The sequence below is a fragment of the Anolis carolinensis genome, chromosome 2, assembly GCF_035594765.1.
Source record: "Anolis carolinensis isolate JA03-04 chromosome 2, rAnoCar3.1.pri, whole genome shotgun sequence".
Classification (NCBI taxonomy): domain Eukaryota; kingdom Metazoa; phylum Chordata; class Lepidosauria; order Squamata; family Dactyloidae; genus Anolis; species Anolis carolinensis.
In genome coordinates, this window is record NC_085842.1 from 20961643 (window position 1) to 20984638 (window position 22996).

Consider the following 22996-nt stretch of genomic DNA (forward strand, 5'->3'; position numbering starts at 1 on the left):
GTGGAGGCATTACGTTTCAACCAACCCTCATATTATTGACTTTGAACTCTGATTTGCTAACGCTCGCATATAATCTTCAATAAACAACTTGCTTTGCTTATAGTCTGGGGCTCCGATGTGGTTTTGAGGCACCTCTGCAGTCTAGGGGTGCAAGAGAGGGATATAAAACAAGCTGGAGCAAGTTCAAAGGATGGCAAGGAGGGAGATGAGAGGTGTGGAGAACAACACATAGCAGACACATTGGACGGGCCTGGACATGTTCACCGAGTGTTGCCCATACCTGGTGTAAACGCACCTTCCAAGCATCTTATCAAACTGCAAACTTTAGCATTCCCTGGAATGGACCCGCTGGGTCCATTCCAGGGAATGCTAAAGTTTGCAGTTTGATAAGATGCTTGGAAGGTGCGTTTACACCAGGTATGGGCAACACTACACTTAAAGCGGTATCAAATTGCAACCATTGCCTAGTGCGGCTGCACTTTGGCTGTGCCAACCTGCAACTCCAGTCCTGCAAGAGGCAATCTCCCAGCCTCCCCATTGCAACCTATGAGAGAAGTGCCACCCAAGAGTTAAAACCATAGAGCAAGGCAGAGGAGGCGGTGCAGAATATATGAAAGGAAGGTTGTAAATAGTCCAGGCCCCTTCCTGTTCTTCTTTGCTACAAACCAGCTGCCTTTTCCTTCGCCAACAGGAGAGGGGTTGAGATATAGATATCTATATATAAAAATTGCTTTCAACTATCTATATATTTGCATGCAGTCCTCAGGTGGCTCAAAAAGGTGAGTGCAAAATTATTTTTTCCCCATTTTCAGTGCTATGATTTGGAGTTTGCCGGCAAATTCCCTCCGGGAAGGGAGTGCCTGTGCAAAGGCTGGGGAAGCTTGGCAGTAAACTCTGGCCTCCCCCTTTTTCCCCAAATGGTTCAGTCCTTCCCGCTTGAGTCTTTATAGAGCAGGAGAAACCAACTAAGGGAGGCGGGGGGAAGGAGAAGAGTGTCTCCATTGTTTTCCCATACAAGAACTCCTTGTTAATTATGATTTTGACTCAGAACCACAACGACTGAGGTCCGAGGAGACATAAAAACATAGGGGTAAGTTATTTCTCTTTCCATCTCTGGCAGGCTCTGCTTGCTTCCAAGGAAAGGGTTGCAGGAAAACCCCAAAGAGGCCATTGCAGTTTTTGCAAACAAGTAATCTTATTTCATATTTCCCAAAGAAGTGTGATTGCACGATTCCCAAATATATTTATGTTTATGTATTTATTTGGGCATTACTATCTCGCCTTTCTCCAAGGACTCAGGGCAGTTTAACACAATAGATAAAACATAGCAGTTTAAATAACCTTTTTTTTGTATAGGAAACAGTGGAGACACTGTATTGTCGAAGAAAAAAAAATCCCTTTTTGCATGTGATACTGCTGAGCATATAGCATCCATCCTATGATCTGTTTTGTGTGGACTAAACATCAAAACATACTACGTGTAGACCTTATGTAAATGATAATTATAATAAATATTTACATTCATATTACTAGTCTATGAACAAATAAAATTAACTTTTAAGATATGCATAGAGTTGACTGTCATTAAGAGGAGAAAAAATAGAGTTTGAATTTGTTGGGATGCTGTGAGTTTTCTAGGCTGTATGGCCATGTTCCAGAAGCATTCTCTCCTGACGTTTCTCCCACGTCTATGGCAGGCATACTCAGAGGCTGTGAGGTCTGTTGGAAACTAGGCAAGTGGGGTGTATATATCTGTGGAATAATGTCCAGGGTGGGAGAAAGAACTCTTGTTCATTGGAAGCAAGTGTGAATGTTGCAATTGGCTACCCTGATTAGCATTGAATAGCCTTTCTACTAATTTGATTAGACACAATATATATTTGGGTAAACCTGGGGTGCATCTCCACTGTAGAAGAGTGTCTTCATTGGGTTGTTGTGAGTTTTCTGAGCTGTATGGCCATGTTCCAGAAGCATTCTCTTCTGACGTTTCACCCACATCTATGGCAGGCATCAACAGAGGTTGAGAAGTCTGTTGGAAACTAGGCAAGTGGGGTTTATATATCTGATAATGTCCAGGGTGGGAGAAAAAAAACCAGGGTGGGAGGCAAGTGTAAATGTTGCAATTGGCTACCTTGATTAGCATTGAGTAGCCTTGCATCTTCAAAGCAAAGTTGATTCCTGCTTTGGGGGATCCTTTGTTGGGAGGTGTTGGGAGGTATTAGCTGGCCCTGATTGATTCTTGTCTGGAATTCCCCTATTTTTTAGTGGTGTTCTTTATTTACTGTCCTGATTTTAGAGTTTTTAAACACTAGTAACCAGATTTTGTTCATTTTGTTCATTTTCATGATTTTCTCCTTTCTGTTGAAATTGCCCACATGCTTGTGGATTTTCGTGGCTTCTCTGTGTAGTCTGACATGGTGGTTGTGAGCGTGGTCCTGCATATCTGTGTTCTCAAATAACATGCTGTGTCCAGGTTGGTCCCTCAAGTGCTCTGCTATGGCTGGCTTCTCTGGTTGGTTTAGTTTGTAGTGCCTTTCATGTTCCTTGATTAGTGTAAGACTACATAGAGAAGCCGTTGAAAGCCACAAACATGTGGACAATTTCAACAGAAAGGAGGAAACCATGAAAATGAACAAAATCTGGCTACCAATAATTAAAAACCTCTAAAATCAGGACAGTAAATAAAGAACAACTCTCTGAAAACAGGGGAATTCCAGACAGGAAACAATCAGGGCTAGATAACACCTCCCAACAAAGGATTTCCCAGCCAGGCTTCGAAGCTGCAAGGCCATTCAATGCTAAACAAGGTGGCCAACTGCAACATTCGCACTTGCCTCAAACAGACAAGAGTTCTTTCTCCCACCCTGGACATTATTCCACAGATATATAAACCCCACTTTCTTACATTTCAACAGAGCTGCCAACCTCTGTGAATGCCTTCCATACATGTAGTTGAAACGTCAGGAGAGAATGCTTCTGGAACATGGTCATCCACCCCAGAAAACTCACAGCAACCCAATGGAGACACTCTTCTACAGTGGAGATGCACCCCAGGTTTACCCAACTTCAGGCAACTCAGTGCATTTCAAAGGGTCTTCTGAGGCTCCTTCCACACAGCTGTATAAAATCCACATTGAACTGGAATGTATGACTGCGTGGACTCAGATAACCCAGTTCAAAGCAGATATTGTGGATTGTCTGCCTTGATATTCTGGGTTATATGGGTTATATTCAGATAAGATTTTAATTGTTTCCTTTGAAAAGATAGTCCATAGCGCCTGAAATTCATTGGCAGTCTCCCATCCAAACGCTAACCAGGACTGGCCCTGCTTCGCTTCCAAGCCCAGCTGGGATCTGGTGCCTTTAAGGCGTTTTAAGGTAAAGGTAAAGGTTTTCCCCTGACATTAAGTCTACTCTGTTTTAATGTTCTAGTTCATTGTATAATGGTGTAACAGCATCAATTGCCACTTGTAAGCGGCCCTGAGTCCCCTCGGGTGAGAAGAGCGGGGTATAAATAATTGAAATAAATAAATGATTAGTCGCGTCCGACTCTGGGGGTTGGTGCTCATCTCCATTTCTAAACCAAAGAGCCGATGTCGTCCGTAGACACCTCCAAGGTCATGTCGCCGGCATGACTGCATGGAGTGCTTTTACCTTCCCGCCAGAGCGGTACCTATTGATCTACTCACATTTGTATGTTTTCGAACTGCTAGGTTGGCAGAAGCTAGGGCTAACAGCAGGTGCTCACTCCACTCCCCGGATTCAAACCTTTTGGTCCACAAGTTCAGCAGCTCAGGACTTTAACCCACTGCACCATTGGGGGACCTAACAAGGTGTTTTACTCTTGTTTAAAAGGGCACAGAATCGGGTTCTGAAACCCGATAGGATCAGGCTGCTCATAGGCTTCTAAATTCAGCTTTAATTTTTAAACTGCCAAAAATGGAATAAATAATTTAGAAATGGGGCCAAGGCTAACAAGTATTAGCATAATCCCAAATCAGTCCTTGTTGGACATAAACATGATAAAAAAAGGATTTAAAGCACGCTAAGTGCCCAGGAAGGTAACATATAATAACAGAGTGCAAGTCCTAGGCTTCTGTCACCTTAGTTAAAAGCTACAGTAGAGTCTCACTTATCCAACATTCGTTCTGGATTATCCAATGCAGTCTGCCTCCCACCCGAATCCACAGTTGTTTCTCTAGGCAGCAAGGACTGAACTTTTTATGGATTTAATTTTCGACAATGTTGTTATTGTAAGTTCATTTTATGCAATTCTGCCTTTATTTGTATTCAGTTTGTTAGTAGCCAATGTTTTTGTAGTCAAATGTTTTCAATACATGGCGATGTTTTGGTGCTAAATTTGTAAATACAGTAATTACTACATAGCATTACTGTGTATTGAACTACTTTTTCTGTTGATTTGTTGTAAAACATGATGTTTTGGTGCTTAGGCGGGGTATAAATAAAGTATTATTATTATTATTTTATTATGTCACAGCAAACAAAATAGATATGCTGGATTTCGTATCACAAAATCACAAGTTGAACACTTCCCAAGTGTCTAGGACTGTGTGATGTATTTTCGGATGATGTGCGCAGATCCCAGTAGGGTGGCCTTTTGCAGTTGGCAGATCGTAATTTTGTCAATGCCTATTGTTTCCAAATGCCGGCTGAGATCTTTTGGCATGACACCCAATGTGCCCATCACCACCGGGACCACCTGTACTGGTTTCTGCCAGTCTTTGCAGTTCAATCTTGAGGTCCTGGTAATGGCTGAGTTTTTCCTGTTGTTGTTGTTGTTGTTGTTGTTGTTGTTGTTGTTATTATTATTATTAGTAGTAGTAGTAGTAGTAGTAAAATCATAATGTAATTTGATGTTTAATAGGCTTTTCCTTTATCCCTCCTTATTATCCAACAATTTTCACTTATCCAACGTTCTGCCAGCCTGTTTATGTTGGATAAGTGAGACTCTACTGTATTGCACATAGGAAAGTTTTGCAAGTTTTTCCTAGAAGCCAAGGGGGTGGGACAGGTCTTATTGCTTCTGGCAAAGTGCTCCACATCCGCCCTGAGTTCCCTCGGGGAGAGAGGGCGGAATATAAATAAAGTTTATTATGATGATGATGATGACTCCACAGTTTTGCTGCTGCGCCCAAGAATGTGCCATGTCTAGCTGATGTTAAATGACGCCTGTGCCTAAGCAGAGTCAATACCGTGTTTCCCCGAAAATAAGACAGTGTCTTATATTAATTTTTGCTCCCAAAGATGTGCTAGGTCTTATTTTCAGAGGATGTCTTATTTTTCCATGAAGAAGAATTCACATTTATTGTTGAACAAAAAAATGAACATTTATTATACTGTACAGTAGTTGTCATCACAAACCAGCATAACCAGACAAACTGTGAATCCTATCAAGAATTTCTTGTTACTACCATTATTTCCATGTACAACTAGTATGTACATTTACCAATCCTGAATGCTCTGGTGTTCTGTTTGGCAAGTGCTTGGCATGCTTCCAAACAAAAACTGCTAGGTCTTACTTTCGGGGGAGGCCTTATATTTAGCAATTCAGCAAAACTTCTACTAGGTCTTATTTTTCGGGGATGTCTTATTTTCGGGGAAACAGGGTAGGAGCGCTTCACTACTGGAGCTTAATAATCTACCCGGTTTATATAGTAGGACACAATGTCTCAAATATCCTGGATCGAAACCATGTAGGACTTTAGAGGTTAGAACCAATTTCCAGACACTTTTCAAGGGCTGTCCCATGTAGAGTGCGTTGCAGTAGTCCAACCAGGATGTAATCAGTGCGTGCACTGCCGTGGCCAAGTCAGATTTCACCAGAAACGGGGACAGTTGGCACACAGGTTTTACTTGTGCAAAGGCAGCCCTGGTCACTGCCGCCATCGGTGCTTCCAGACTGAGATTTCAGATTCACCTGGTCTCCAGGTGTAACCTCGTCCAGCTCAAGTTATAACCCTATCTCCGGATCGATCTTATGTGAGACCTGCAGCACAGTAGAGTCTCTTATCCAACATAAACGGGCCGGCAGAACGTTGGATAAGTGAAAATGTTGGATAATATAATAATAATAATAATAATAATAATAATAATAATAATAATAATAATAATAATAACAACAACAACAACAACTTTATTTTTATACCCCGGCCCATCTCCCCGAAGGGACTCGGGGCGGCTTACATGGGGCCTTGCCCGATACAACAATATAATAAAAACAACAAAACAATAAAACAATTATCCCAACAATAAAAACATCAGCATCAATAAAACAGTCATTAAAATCAACATGCAGCATAAAATGTTAAAAAAACAGGAGACTAATACACAGATCTAGGCCAAAGTGCAGAATATTCCAAAATGGGGAGAGGTAGTTTCACAGCTAAAATGGACAATAAAGTGCAATGTAATAATGGCAAGCATAATAAGGAGGGATTAAGGAAAAGCCTATTAAACGTCAAATTACGTTATGATTTTACAAATTAAGCACCAAAACATCACTATGTTTTACAGGAAATCAACAGAAAAAGCAGTTCAATATACAGTAATGTTATGTAGTAATTACTGTATTTAGGAATTTATCACCAAAACATCTCAATGTATTGAAAACACTGACAACAAAAACTTTGGCTACAAATAAAGATAGAATTGCATAAAATGAAGTTACAGTAACAACGTTGTCGGAAGTTAAATCTGTAAAATGTTTAGTCCTGTGAAAATTTTAAATTTTTCAAAGATTTTTTTAAAAAAATCTGTGATCCATGCCTGCCTAGAGAAATAGTTGTGGATCCGGGCAGGAGGCAGGCTGCATAGGATAATACAGAACATTGCATGAGTGACGGTTGGATAAGCGAGACTCTAGTGTACAGTACTTCTGTTTTGTCTGAATGAAGCTTCAATCTGTTGTCAAAGGTTTTCACCTTTACCTTTAGCCCTGGAAACCCATTGGATGACCTTGGGCATACCACGTTTTCAGCGAGGATTTGAACCCTGGTCTCCAGCAGTCAAAACTACTGTAACACACTGACTCTCTTGCTTCCATTTACTTGTCTTATGTCTCTTTCCTCAGGGAGAAAAAGCTGTGCCTGGACAAGCAAGGAGAGCCATCCATTTGTGTTTGATCTGAATTTCACCAGGAATTAAAAGCAACCATTGAGGCGCCTTCCTCTCCCCATATTGTGGAATGCTTCATTTAGTAGTGATGTAAATACAAGACCCCACACCCAGTGCATTGGGCATATTTTCTTCTAGTGCAGCCAAGAGCTGAGGGACCATTGTTGTTATTTGTTGTCAAGTTGACTTTGACTTACGGCGACTCTGTGACTGAGAGACCGCTCCGAGCCATCAAGTCTTGCAAACTCAGGGCCGTGTCTTCCTTGTTTGAACCCATTCACCTTGTAATGTGGTATTCCACTTCTGCTGCCTTCTACCTTACCAAGAATTATCACCTTTTCCAGCAAATCATGGACAGCCAAAGTATGACAACCTCAGATTAGTAGTCTCAGCTTCTAGGAAGAGCTCAGGCCTGTTTTGTTCCAGGACCCATTTGTTTGTCCACTGCGTGCCACATAATGTCCGTGGATCAGAATGACGAGTCGGCTCTGGATCTCCAGTTGCGCAGTGGGCTCAGTCGAGGGGGCCATCCAGCAATGAAAATGGAAGACGTGGAGCCAGCAATGGGGTACGAGGGTCCGAAGCCCGGCCACGAAACTGTCCAACGGGGGACTGACGGACCGGGTCTGGGGTGGAGTGGGATCCAACACATAAAACAAGAACCAGAGGACGGGATGTCGCCATCCCAGCACTGGGAAGCCCAATGGCAGCAATTTTTGGGGGGCGTTCAGTCCCCTCTGTCACCGTGGGGGGCCAGACTGCCCCCCGGGGTCCGATCGTGGGGGGACACCAAGGTCCCCATGCCTCATTTTGAGGGAATGGCCTCCACCAGCCAGCAGATGCGGGAAAGGCAGTTTCTCCAGACTCCGCTGCCGAATATTGACCGAGAGGCTCAGCCTGATCCGGAGCAGAGGAAGGTCAAGGAGGAGGTGGACAACGAGGAGGCCGTCGACACGGAGCCACCCTGTCGACGCTTCCGGCAGTTCCTCTACCGGGAGGCCGAGGGGCCCCGGGAGGCTTGTGGGCGCCTCTGGGAACTTTGCCACCGGTGGCTGAAGCCGGAGAGGCACTCGAAGGAAGAGATCCTGGAGCTGGTGATCCTGGAGCAGTTCCTGGCCGTCCTGCCCCAAGGCATGGAGAGCTGGGTGCGGGAGTGCCATCCCCACACCTGTGCCCAGGCCGTGGCTCTGGCAGAGGATTTCCTGCTGAGGCACCCGGAGGATGGCAGGCAAGAGCAGAAGGTGAGAGGGATACTTCTTGTTAATATTCAAAACCATCTACCATACATTAACTTTTGGCACCTACTGATGCTTACCATTTATTGGCAATTTCCATACTTCCTTTTACCACTCTTCTAGTTGTATATTTATTTCCCTTTTCTGGGGACTCCGGTGGCACGGTGTGTTAAAGCACTGAGCTGCTGAACTTGCAAGGCCATTCAGTGCTGTTCATCCTGGCCAACCAAGATTTCCCATAGATAGAAGACCCCCAGGCTTTGAAGCCAGGAGGCTACTCTGTCCCATTCAACCTGGCCAACGAAGGTTGCCCCTATGTAGAAAACGGCCAGGCTTTTAAACTGCAAGACTATTCAATGCAATTCAAGCTGGCCAAACAAAGATTCCCCTACAAAGGAAGTAGCCAGGCTTCAAAGCAGCTCTTTGATTGAGGATGCTGCTCCAGCTCACCAAACAAGGTTTCCCCTAGGTATAACACAGCCAGGCATTGAAGTTGCAAGGCTATTCAGTGCTATTCAACCTACCAAGGTTAACCAGGGTTAACCTTGGTAGAAGGTGGCCAGGCTTTGAAGCAGCGATACTTCTCTGTACTATTGAAGCTGACCAACCAATGATTCCCATAGGTAGCAAGCAGCCAGGCTTTGAAGTAGTGAGGCTATTCATTGCAATTCTAGCAGCCCAAAAAACCATTCCCCTAGAATGCAAGTATCCAGCCTTCCAAGCAGCAAGCTTATTCCATTGTATTCCAGCTCACCAAACAAGGAGTCCCATAAGAAGAAAACGGCCAGGCTTTGAGGCTGCAAGGCTATTCACTGCTATTCCACCTGGCCAACAAAGGATTCCCATAAGCCACAGCAATGCGTGGCCGGGCACAGCTAGTTGTTACTAAGTTTGTTATCGCATCTTTATCCTTGTTTTTCAGCTGTTTATTATTATATAATGATAATAAAGCTATACTAGGACTTCTTTCTATTTTAATGTTCATTATATTCTCTATTTCTCTAAATACCTTTCCCCAAAAATTACTTACATATTTACATTACAACCTGATTCTTAGCATCCTCTCCAGCAATTTTTGAATAGTTTTATTTATATTTGCTATTCTTATTAGTGGTAGATACCATTTCCATATTAATTATAGTAATTTTCTTTAACCATATTGATACATTTTTCAAATGCCTTTGTCTCCATAATTGTGGCCACTCTGTTTCATTTATTTTCATCCCTAAATCTTCCAGATCTCCTTGAGAGTGTTATTTTATTCCCCTTGGTTTATTTCAATTATTATCTTATATACTTCACTAGTTATTCCTTTCAAATTCTTATGCTCCTCTGTATATCCCTTCCATTTTGTATTATTTGCTCAAATTGATTAAGCTGACACCCATCCTGTCAGCCTTTAGGAAAAGTTTAAAAACTTGGTTTTTTCAGTGTGCTTTTGAAGAATGAATAATTTAATCCCCATTGCAGGTCCCGTCTTAGTGACAATCATTATATTTGATGTATTTTATTTGGTTCCATCAGTTGAAAATAACTTCTTTGTTTACCCCACCCCAAGCCTTCCATTAAATGCAGCACTTTATTTATCTACCTCACCCATCGGGTTTACAATATACACTCCTTGTACTTTGGCCCAGCTTGCTCTCGTTTAATTCCTGTTTTGCTTTTAAACTATGTTTTACTATGCTATTGTTACTATTTTACAGTTTTGCCAAGTCACTGTGTGTAATTGTGTTTTTACCTTGTTGCACTTTTACCTGCAGATGATGTGTGTTATGTATGTATTTTATTTTGTTCTATTGTAATTATCCGGGCTTGGCCCCATGTTAGCCACCCCGAGTCCCTTTGGGGAGATGGAGGCGGGGTACAATAATAATAATAATAATAATAATAATAATTTTTACCCAATTTTTGAACCATTATTCTAATTGTATGCGATGGAACCGTGTCTGTTTTATTCCTCTAAATTATAAAAAGTTATGAAAATTCGCCAAAAATCACAGGAGACAGGAAACGTTCTGCAATTTGTTGAGCAAAGAGTGTTGAATGTGATCTCCCACTGTACCAAATTTGATGAGGATAGCTCAAGAAATGAGGGCGGGAGTCCCCCCCCCCCGTTTCCTTTTTTGGGGGGGGGGGGTGATTGCGCACCCGCCATTTTAGAAACATTTAGAATCATTACGAATTTTCAGAAATATCTGATATTTTTGGGTGAAAAATTCGGAAATACTTTCTATATCGAAGCACCGGTACCCCCTACTTTAGAAACGAGAATTGAAACATTTTTTTCCATCGATCGGACATGCCTAGTATTTACAATAAAAACATATTTTAAAAAAAGAAATTTTTTTGTGTCAGGAGTGACTTGAGAAACTTCAAGAGAATTGGCTGTCTGCAAGGACGTTGCCAAGGGGACGCCCGGATGTTTTTGATGTTTTTACCATCCTTGTGGGCGGCTTCTCCCATGTCCCTGTATGGAGCTGGAGCTGGTAGAGGGAGCTCATCCACACTCTCCCTGGGCTGGATTTGAACTGGCAACTTTCAGGTCAGCAGCCCAACCTTCAAGTCAGCAGTCCTGCCGGCACAAGGGTTTAACCTATTGCGCCACCTGGGGCTCCCACTGTGGGAAATGGCACCCCCTGTTGCCGCAAAGCAGGCAGCCTCTCCCAGGAAGGGCCCGGCATGAGGCCTAGCGTGGGATCCTGGCCTGGAAAGGCCTGCAATCCGCCCTGCTGAGGCCCGAAGCCTAATGGAGGCTTCCCAATATGCTGGCGAGATGTAAAACCTACCATGAAGCCTGAGACAAAATGGAGGCCTCCAGATACACCGGGAAAGGCCTACCGCCTTCATGGAACCAAATGCAGTCCTTCAAATAGACTGGCAGGGGCTCACAGTCCATCAGGAGGCCTGGAAACAAACGGAGGCCTCCCGAGATACTGGCCGCAGCGTAGGGCCAAACACAAAGCCTGCAATAAAAGGAAGGCCTTCCATAACCATTTCCTTTTTCATTCCAACCTTTATCCAATCCCCTATTTTCTCTCACTTTTTCCCTTAACTTTTTATCCATTATATTCTTAAATTGTTTTGGAAATTTCTTTTCCATTATAATTGGGGTTATTGTTGAACCATCCTGCATTTGCTCCATACTTCTAATACATTACTCAACATTGGGTTACAAATTTCCCTGATTTCTTTTCTCGCAAATTCTTTTTAAAAAATATTCCAAATTTCTTACTCCATTTTAGCAATTCTTTGTCCTCCTTTTTTTTTTTTTTAATCATTCCTTCAAAATATCTGGGCATCCTCTGGGCAATGTCCTTACAGATGGCCAATTCTCTCACACCAGAAGCAACTTGCAGTTTCTCAAGTTGCTCCTAACACGAAAAAAATCATTCCTTCTATCATTCCAATCTCAGACTATTTGCTTCATTATATTTTTTATATTAGGAAGTGCTAATCCTCCTTCTTTTTGAGATTTGTACCATAATTGCTCGTTTAATCTATTTCTTTTACTGCCATTACAGCAGGGGTCCCCAAACTAAGGCCCGGGGGCCGGATGCGGCCCTCCGAGGTCATTTACCTGGCCCCCGCCTTCAGTTTTATAATATAATATATTGTATATACATATAATATTGATAATAATATTATAATGTAATACAATATAACACTAATAATAATACCACATAATAATATTAATTATATATTCTATATTACATATAATATTACTCATAATATTACAGTATAGTGGTATAGTTCAATAAAGTAATATATAATGCTAATATTGTGCTATGCTAATAATATAATATATTGTATGTACATATAATTTGTAAGCCACTCTGAGTCCCCTTTGGGGTGAGAAGGGTGTGATACAAATGTAGTAAATAAATGCAGTAAATAAATAAATAATAAATAAATAAATTTTAGACTTAGGCTCACCCAAAGTCTGAAGTGACTTGAAGGCACACAACAACAACAACCCTAATTAACTTGACTATCTCATTGGCCAGAAGCAGGGCCACACTTCCCATTGAAATCCTGATAAATGTATGTTTGTTAAAATTGTTTTTATTTTTAAATATTGTATTGTTCTTTCATTGTTCTTGTTATTGTTGATGTTTTTGCACTACAAATAAGACATGTGCAGTGTGCATCGGAATTTGTTTGTATTTTTTTTTTCAAATGATAATCCGGCCCCTCAACAGTCTGAAGGATAGTGGACTGGCCCTCGGTTTAAAAAGTTTGAGGACCCCTGCATTACAGTATTGATTTATCATTTGTTGCCATCTATTCAGCTCTTCTTCTGTAATCTGGAGTGTCAGCATTCTAAGTATGAAATCCATCCTCGGGAGTATTTTTATTTTTACTAATGCTATCAGGGATGCTTTTTGTTAAGGACAGGGGCCAAGGGCCATTTTCCTTCACCCATCCTACTCACCCACTAGCCCAGACATGGACAAACTTCAGCCTTCCCTCCAGGTGTCTTGGACTTCAACTCTCACAATTGTGGGAGGTAAGGTACAAAAACACCTGGAGGGCTGAAGTTTGCCCATGCCTGCACCTGTTAATGCTGTAAATGTAATGTCATGGGTCTAGGGCCACCACATCAGATGTTATTACTACTGTGCCAGACCCTGAGCATTGTTGTTGTTGTTGTTTTTATTATTACCGTATATACTCGAGTATAAGCCGACCCAAATATAAGCCGAGGCACCTAATTTTATCACAAAAAAAAACTGGGAAAACATTGACTCCAGTATAAGCCGAGGGTGGTAAATTTCAGAAATAAAAATAGATACAGTAGAGTCTCACTTATCCAAGCTAAACAGGCCGGCAGAAGCTTGGATAAGCGAATATCTTGGATAATAAGGAGGGATTAAGGAAAAGCCTATTAAACAGCAAATTAGGTTACGATTTTACAAATTAAGCACCAACACATCATGTTATGCAACAAATTTGACAGAAAAAGTAGTTCAATACGCAGTAATGTTATGTTGTAATTACTGTATTTACGAATTTAGCACCAAAATATCACGATATATTGAAAACATTGACTACAAAAATGGCTTGGATGATCCAGAGGCTTGGATAAGCGAGACTCTACTGTACCAATAAAATTACATTAATTGAGGCATCGGTAGGTTAAATGTTTTTGAATATTTACATAAAGCTCAAATTTAAGATAAGACTGTCCAACTCTGATCCAATCATTATTCTCATCTTCTTCAAGGTAAATGTGCTTATGTATCCTTTTAATAATAATAGAGTAAAATAATACATGTAATAATACTATTAAATACAGGAAAATAATGCATGTAATAATAAACAGAGTAAAATAATAAATGCAATAATAATAATAAGGTCAGAGTGAAATAATGTATATTATTATTATTATTATTAATAATAATAGATTAAAATAAATGTAATAGTAGCAACAATATTAGAGAAAAATATTAAATGTAATATACCAATATTAATAGAGAAAAATAAGACATGTACCATATATTCTCGAGTATAAGCTGACCCAAATATAAGCCAACCAGGACCCTCACCCGAGTATAAGCCAAGGGGGGCTTTTTTAGTCTTTTAAAAAAAGGGCTGAAAAACTAGGCTTATACTCGAGTATATACAGTATTATTATTATTATTTTACTGACACAAAAACACACTATGACACAGCAAACAAGATGTAAATGCTGGATTTCGTATCACAGAATCACAAGTCGAACACTTCCCAAGTGTTTAGGTCTGTGTGATGTATTTTTGGATGATATCCATGTGAAGTCTGGGAATGTATGTGCAGCAGGTACAGTGGCTGTACTGTATGCATCTCATCATGTATATATAAGCAAATACTAGTACAGCCAGCCTTCTACATTTGTGGTTTGACTAAACAGGAATATGTTAAATGCTTGCCATTCTTTTCAGGGTCCAGGGATGTTCCATGTGGTGACTGTGAATTTTCCTGACACGGAGCCCGTCTCTTCGAATAGTGCGCAAAGGCAACTTGGCAGACCGGTCAAGGAAGAAGTCACTGAGGATGGCCACTCTGTGGGTATGTTCTCCTTAAACATCTATATGTCGGTCTGTGGGGCCTCCTCTGATGTGCTGCAGAGATTAGATGGGATCTGGTGCCTTCAGGATATTTAAGCCATCTAGTTATTTTAATTTTCTTGAAGACTACTTTGGGTGCCATTTCAGTACAAAAGCAAGATATAAAATCAATGCTAGGGCTCACAACCGTGTTTCTTTGGATTCCCACATTATCTGGCTAACAAGATAAAAAAAAAGTTTTTCCCCCTACATAGGTTTAGTTCACACTAAACTCAGGACTCATTGTTGTATTTCTTTGATTCTAAGGCACCATCTACACTGCCATATTAAAAACAGATTATATTCTTTGAACTGGAATATAGTAGTATACTGTGGCATATAATCTAGCTCAAACGGGTTAATCTGAATTTTGTATGGCTGTGTAGATGGGGCCTAAGATATGCTTTTTCCCCATATCTCAAAAAATAGGGTGCATCTTAGAATTGCGGGTGGGGTTTTAAATATATAAATAAAGGTATTTTTTTCCAGTAGGTGATATTGAAACTAGTGTGCGCCTTACAATCAATGGTGTCTTAGATGTGAAGAAATATGGAATTTGCCTGCTGATAGCACAGCCAGCCTTGGTTAAAAGACTACTCGGCTTGGCTTTCTCTCCCTGATTTAAAAAAAACTGATGAATTTGGGCTGGGCTTTAGCACAGCTGGCTAATTACCAGCTGCAATAAATCTTACTAGTTGAAAGGTTGGCAGGTTGAAGCCTGGGTCTGGGGTAAGTGCATGAACTTCAGCCCAGCTCACTGTCCACCTAAGCACTTCAAAACTATTGGACACAACCTATTGGAAAATAGCTGCACCCTGGGCACATATCCTGTTGGCAAATGTGTATATGAATATGTGGAGACCATCTTTTGAACACCACTATTCAAAAAAAGCATGACCTTGTTAGAAGTCAACACTTTGAACAAGTCATATTTATAAGCAGTCATGTAATGGCACACAGGTAACTCAGCTGTTAAACTGAAGAACCATGTTTTTGAATGGCCAGGGACAAAGACATGCCACTATAAAATATATTTGGTTAACTGAGGATGGTTGTTATTTTGAAGCTGAAATTGCAGCTGCAATTGCCCAAAAGATACATACTCCCTTGAAACCTCTTAGTTAAAATATGCACTCAGAGATAAAAAAAAACAAAAACAAAGTCTTCTTTGAAAAAAAAATCTTGTTTACTCACAAATATCTTGCATTAATTCACCATACAGGCACATTTCTGTTATAGATAGGATGTAGTTCTCTCTGTGTTGAGTACACAGGGTATCATTCTTAATCAATAGTCCATATTCTCTAGGTATAATTGTACTCACTGAAGTCGATAAGTCATACTTTTGTATTGAAGTCCAAACAGAAACACGCATCCACATTCAATGAAGTGTAAAAGCAGACTTAACACATTGAAGTCCATAACTACACTGAATACAAAATGGAGTCCTGAGTCTGAACATGCTTAGTACAATCACATTTCTATAACCCCTCCCAGCCAAAGAGGTACAGTTAAATTGGCAAATCAACATACTTATAGAATACAGGTTAGCAAATACAGTAGAGTCTCACTTATCCAACATAAACGGGCAGGCAGAACATTGGATAAGCGAAAATGTTGGATGATAAGGAGGGATTAAGGAAAAGCCTATTAAACATCAAATTATGTTATGATTTTACAAATTAAGTACCAAAACATCATGCTTTACAACAAATGGATAGAAAAAGGAGCCTCCGGTGGCTCAGTGTGTTAAAGCGCTGAGCTGCTGAAGTTGCAAACTGAAAGGTCCCAGGTCCCGGGGAGCGGAGTGAGCGCCCGCTGTTAGCTCCAGCTTCAGCCCACCTAGCAGTTCGAAAACATGCCAATGTGAGTAGATCAATAGGTATTGCTCCGGCGGGAAGGTAACGGTGCTCCATGCAGTCATGCAAGCCACATGAACTTGGAGGTGTCTACGGACAACGCTGGCTCTTTGGCTTAGAAATGGAGATGAGCACCAACCCCCAGAGTCAGACATGAATGGACTTAATATCAGGGGAAACCTTTTCCTTTACCTACACAATAATGTTATGTAATAATTACAGTAGAGTCTCACTTATCCAAGCCTCGCTTATCCAAGCCTCTGGATTATCCAAGCCATTTTTGTAGTCAATGTTTTCAATATATCGTGATATTTTGGTGCTAAAGTCGTAAATACAGTAATTACAACATAACATTACTGCGTATTGAACTACTTTTTCTGTCAACTTTGTTGTATAACATGATGTTTTGGTGTTTAATTTGTAAAATCATAACCTATTTTGATGTTTAATAGGCTTTTCCTTAATGCCTCCTTATTATCCAACATATTTGCTTATCCAACATTCTGCCAGCCCGTTTATGTTGGATAAGTGAGACTCTACTGTATTGCAATAAATAAATAAATAATTACTGTATTTATAAATTTAGCACCAAAAATTCGCAATTTATTGAAAAATTGACTCCAAAAATATTGACTACTAAAAGGCAAACTGCGTTGGATAATACAGAACCTTGGATAAGCGAGACTCCACTGTATATACATTAACAAATGAACAGTGAAAGCCTTGAGAGGCTGCTATTTCCTTGAGAGGCTGCCAGGTTTGAATCCAACCTGGGGAGAGCGCAGATGAGCTCCCTCTATCAGCTCCAGCTCCATGCGGGGACATGAGAGAAGCCTCCCATAAGGTTGGTAAAACATCAAAACATCCGGGTGTCCCCTGGGCAACGTCCTTGCAGACGGCCAATTCTCTCACTCCAGAAGCAACTCAAGTTGCTCCTGACACGAAAAAAAATTCCAATACCGCTTGGCTTGGCTTTCTCTCCCTGATAACAAAAACTGATGAATTTTGGGTTATTTTTTCTAATCCACAGTCAATGGCCCAGTGACCGGACATGAAGAGCTTAACAAATGGAAGAATTCCTTGGGAATGGAGCCCCCCGGGTCGTCATCCTTTGATAGTATGTATGTGGTTGGAGGGCCGTTGAATGCGAGAGAGTCCCACGAGAGCCAGAAGACAACAAAGCACCCACAAGAAAACGGCCCAGAAGGAAGCGAAGGAGACGCAACGGCGGGGAAGCAGTCGCTGTGCTCCAATTGTGGGGAATCTTTCAACCCGGCGCAGGCTCCCCTCGGCCCAGAGGAGCGCAACCCCTTCAAATGCTCCGTGTGCGACAAGAGCTTTGGGCAGGTGGCCAAACTGATTGCCCACGAGCGGCTCCACGCGGGCGACTGGCCCTACAAGTGCTCCTTCTGCGGGAAGAGCTTCAACCGGAGCTCGGAAGTCTCCCGGCACGAGCGGATCCACACGGGGGAGAAGCCCTTCAAGTGCACCACCTGCGAGAAGTGCTTCAGCCAGCGGTCCAAGCTGGTCGTCCACGAGCGCTTCCACACGGGGGAGAAGCCCCACACCTGCTCCTACTGCGGGCGCTGCTTCCACCAGCGGTCGGACCTGGTGAAACACGAGCGCATCCACACCGGGGAGAAGCCCTACAAGTGCTCCGAGTGCGGGGGCAGCTTCCACCGGAGCTCGGACCTGGTCAAGCACAAGTGGATCCACACCGGGGAGCGGCCCTACAAGTGCTCCACCTGCGAGAAGAGCTTCCGCCAGCGGTCGGCCCTGCTCTACCACGAGCGGACCCACACGGGGGAGAAGCCCTACACCTGCACGGCCTGCGGGAAGGGCTTCAGCTGCAAGGCCCACCTTGTGCTCCACAAGAGAACCCACACCGGGGAGAAGCCCTACAAGTGCAACTTCTGCGGGAAGAGCTTCACCACCAGCTCCTATTTCGTGAAGCATCAGCGGATGCACCTGGGCCAGGAACCATTGCCGGTTCCCTGAAAATGAGCATCAGGACTGCGTGAACAATGGCTGGGAAACTGAGCACCACGTTCTTCCATATTTTATATCGGGAGACAAATCCCTGCACCTAGAAGACTAATCTGTCATACTTCCCTGAGATGCTAGTTTTCTAAGTGCATGGAGATTTTGATGGCGAAAGCAACAATAAAGTTCTCAGTTTCCTACCTGTGGTTGGAAATAGTAGAAGCCAACTTCTGATGGTGAAGAATGGATTTTCAAAAACATTTTGGATTTGTCAAAAAGAGGGCGAAGCATATGGTTGTGCTGGGAAGAGATGCCCTGCCAACTGCTCGCCCGATTGAAAAGTAAAAAGCACAGACTTCACTGGGTTGCCCAAGTTTTATAAAAATGGAACGAGGAGAGAACGTGGATCCAGAGATCCCTTTCTCTGTCTCCTTTGATATGAGGACTCAGGGGACTTTAGATCCGTGGTAGTGTGCCTGGTTTTAGGTTTGTCCCAGTCCCAGGCATCTCCAGCTAAAAAGGATCCGGTTGCAGGTGATGGGGGGGAAATCAATTAGCAATTGGTGGAACACTGGTTTGCCAATGGAAATTGTAGGACTTTGGTTGCCCCAGGGCTCTGGTTGCCATCAGGTTGTTTCAGGCCATCTGAACACTCAGTGTGAAATATACAAGGAAGGTGCTGTGTTGTGGGGTTTTTATTGGGGGGGGGGGGATATGCATGGGTCATTTGAATTGTTGTCTTTGTGGTCGGGATGCTTTGCTTTTACGCCTGTATATATTCTGCACATTTCCACTGATGGAATCTATGTAATGTTCTGTCAACAACAACATTCAGGTTGCTGCGTTGCTTAAGACGCAGCTATGCAACTCTGGAAGCTTTGCCTCCTGCGACACTCCTCCGTCCCATTGCGCCTCTCTCTATCTCCCTCCCTCCGTGTGACTTTGCCAAAGACCTCTCTTTGCCTTACTCCAGCCATTCCACAATGGGCTCACAAAAGTAACTACTAGTCCTCAAGAAAGAGAAAAGTCGCCCCTACGAACCTGCCCGGCCGGGGAGGATTGTGAACTGAAATCATTTTCAAGCAACTTCCCTGTCGAACTGCCTCACAGGATTGTGAAAATGTTTATTTCAAAACCTGCCTTATTTTGCAAGCTACTGAACTTTATTAGGATATAAACACTGGGAGCTGCAGATGACTATATTCGCTCCTATCATCTGAAAGACTTGTATGAGCAAAAAAAAAAAAAAAAAAGCATGGATACCTCCCTAAGATCCTCTGTGTTCTTTTCCATTGGCCTTTTTTGTGTTCGTAATTTTTGGACAACTTGTCAATATAAAGTATGTATCCTGTTGTTCCTCTTTCATGAATATTCTTATACACTGTGTTGTCGAAGGCTGTCATGGCCAGAATCACTGGGTTCCTGTGAGTTTTCCGGGCTGTATGGCTATGTTGCAGAAGCATTCTCTCCTGACGTTTCACCCACATCTATGGTAGGCATCTTCAGAGGTTGTGGGGTCTGCTGGAAACTTGGCAAGTGACGTATATATATATATGGAATGTCCAGGGTGGGAGAAAGAACTCTTGGGCATTATTCCACAGATATATAAGCCCCACTTGCCTAGTTTCAAACAGACCTCACAACCTCTGAGGATGTCTGCCATAGATGTGGGTGAAACGTCAGGAGAGAATGCTTCTAGAACATGGTCATACAGACCAGAAAACTCATAGCAACTGTAAAGAACTCAGGCAGAGGGGAATCTTTTTATCCCTGTACCTTATCAGGGCACAGACTACCTAAAATAAGTCGCCAAACTTATTTTAGAATTGACTCAAATTTCCTCATTTGAGCCACAGGGATAAAAAGATTCCCCTCAACCTGAGTTCTTTACAGCAACCCATTCTTATACACTGTTATGGCAGATTGGAACACAATCAACATTGTGATGGTTGGGTTTTTTTCTGGAAGACAAAATTGTCAAGAAACTGATCTTATCTTTGCTTTGATATTAATGCTTGTATTCTGTTGCCTTCTTGACCTAATTGTGTCCCATTTGTCGATACAGTTGGCCCTCCGCTTCTCTGTGGTTCACTTTTGCAGACTTGATTGTTTGTGCATTGGAGTAATTAATATCAGCATGACTTTTTGATCAGCTTCCGCCATAGGGTTGCAATCGAGAAATTCTCCGACATAATTTTATGGTCAGCTGCCAACAGAAGGTGACAGCTTTCCAAACTGTATGTTGCAACACATTAGTGTGTTGGCTGCAGTGTATAGGTGTGTAACAAGAAAATGTATTATCATCTTACAAATCATATATTTCAGGGAGAGAGGGCGGCTTAAAAATAAACATTATTATTATTATTATTATTATTATTATTATTATTATTATTATTATTATTATTATATTTTAACGTCAATGAAATGTTTTCATGAGATATGTTCTTTCCCCATATGCTTCATCATTACCATTTGTGAGTGTCTGGATTTTTTATATCTTTGATTTAACCTCCGGATGGCTAGTACAACGGAATTACTGTGTTGCAAAATTATGCATGTCTACAACATGAAATGTTTGGGAAGCTCTGTCTTAAAGGAGCTCGAGATCCCTGGATAGGTGTTCTCTCAGGTTGCAAATATTTCTGCTTTTCTCCCTTTTTTGTGTGTGTGGGTCCCGTGCTCCTCACCCCAACCAACGTGGAGGGCTTACTGTATTGATTTCCATTTGAGAAAGAGATGATTGATAGGGTAAGAATTGATCATTTGGTTCTCCAAGCCTTAAAACTAAAACCACCTGTCCCATTGTGGCAGGTCAGATTCAAGACAGAACTTTGCATCTATTCGTACCTACCTTTGATATAATCCTTTCCCCTCGGAAGTACTGTAATGTATGTTTCATGAAGCCATTCGACCTACGGAAATGACTGGGATGTTAAGCCACGTTAAGTTGGGACATCACAGGCACTTACTTAGCGGAAGCTCCTTTAGATTGAAAAAGAAATTGTTTTAGAGCAGGCATGGGCAAACTTTGGCCCTCCAGGTGTTTTGGACTCCAACTCCCACCATCCCTAACAGCCTCAGGCCTTTTCCTTTTCCCCCTCAGCCGCTTAAGCGGCTGAGGGGGAAAAGGAAAAGGCCTGAGGCTGTTAGGGATGGTGGGAGTTGGAGTCCAAAACACCTTAAGGGCCAAAGTTTGCTCAGGCCTGTTTTAGAAAACTACTCATACCATCCTTTGTTTCTTAAGATGGCCATTTGTCTGTGAGATGCATGCATGCCAGGCGACCAGCCTGGGCTTTCCGATTTGAAACTGGTATTGACACTCCCAAGTTTCCGACTGGTGACAGCGCTCGCTAACAATTCTTAAATATTGATGGTTATTGTCTTGTATGGCAGTTGTGTGTGCCACTTGTACTGTATTCCTGGAATAAATTCTTTCAATCTTACAAGTCTTCCAGACTTTTGTTTTTTCGTGGCAATAGATCTTGCAATTGAAAGGTTGGCAGTTCGAAGCCCAGGTCGGGGTGAGCACCAGACCTTCAGCCCAGCTCATTGCCCACCTAGCAGATCGAAAACAGCTGTGAGTAGATAAATAGGTACTGCTTAGCGGGGAGGTATTTTAATGGCTATCTTGGGTTTAGAAAAGCCTTATTACACTGGGTGGGGTTGATAGGGGTTATCTAGGGCTGGGCTTTAGCACAGCAGGTTGACTACCAGCTGCAATAAATCTTGCAATTGAAAGGTTGGCAGTTTGAATCCCAGGTCGGGGTGAGCACCTGACCTTCAGCCCAGTTCACTGTCCACCTAGCACACCTATGACACGCGTGTCAGCACTGACATGCCTAGGCATTTTTGTTAACACGCTGCCGCATGCAGATTGATTGGGTGACTACGTCTTTTGTGGCCAAATTTGATGTGATTTCGTCCAGTGGTTTTGTTGTTTACTCCATGGGAATTATGCACATTACATTTATATATATTTATATAAAATATCATTCTATTATTATTATATTATTACTATTATATTATTATTATATTATTTATTATTCATGACTACGTTGGAACTACAATAGAGAGAAATCAGCGTGGAAGCTGCAAGAGATACCATAGATCAGGGGTCCCCAAACTAAGGCCCGGGGGCCGGATGCGGCCCTCCAAGGTCATTTACCTGGCCCCTGCCCTCAGTTTTATAATATAATATTTTTATATCAGTTTTAGTAATATAATATATTGTATACACATATAATATTGATAATAATCTTATGTTATACAATATAATACTAATAGTAATACCATATAATAATATTAATTATATGTTATATATTACATATTATATAATAGTATAGTGGTATAGTTCAATATAGTAATATATAATGCTAATATTGTGCTATGCTAATAATATAATACATTTTATGTACATACAGCTGCTCAGAGTCCCCTTCGGGGTGAGAAGGGTGGGATATAAATGTAGTAAATAAATGCAGTAAATAAATAATTAATTTTAGACTTAGGCTCGGCCATAGTCTGACATGACTTGAAGGCACACAACAACAACAACAATCCTAATTAACTTGACTATCTCATTGGCCAGTAGCAGGCCCACACTTTCCATTGAAATCCTAATAGGTTTATGTTGGTTAAAATTGTTTTCATTTTTAAATATTGTATTGTTCTTTCATTGTTGTTGTTGTTGTTGCAC

At 41.8% G+C, this 22996-nt stretch overlaps 1 protein-coding gene across 1 annotated transcript; it reads left to right on the top strand.

The window, feature by feature from the left end:
• Positions 1-623: 623 nt before the first annotated feature.
• On the top strand, positions 624-21746 carry LOC100555042 (zinc finger protein 394). The gene is made up of 4 exons (XM_003229626.3): positions 624-779; positions 7091-8375; positions 14294-14420; positions 17348-21746. The coding sequence occupies exons 2-4, from the start codon at positions 7593-7595 to the stop codon at positions 18313-18315; spliced, it is 1878 nt and encodes a 625-aa protein (XP_003229674.2). The 5' UTR covers positions 624-779; positions 7091-7592; the 3' UTR covers positions 18316-21746.
• The last annotated feature ends 1250 nt before the right edge of the window (positions 21747-22996 follow it).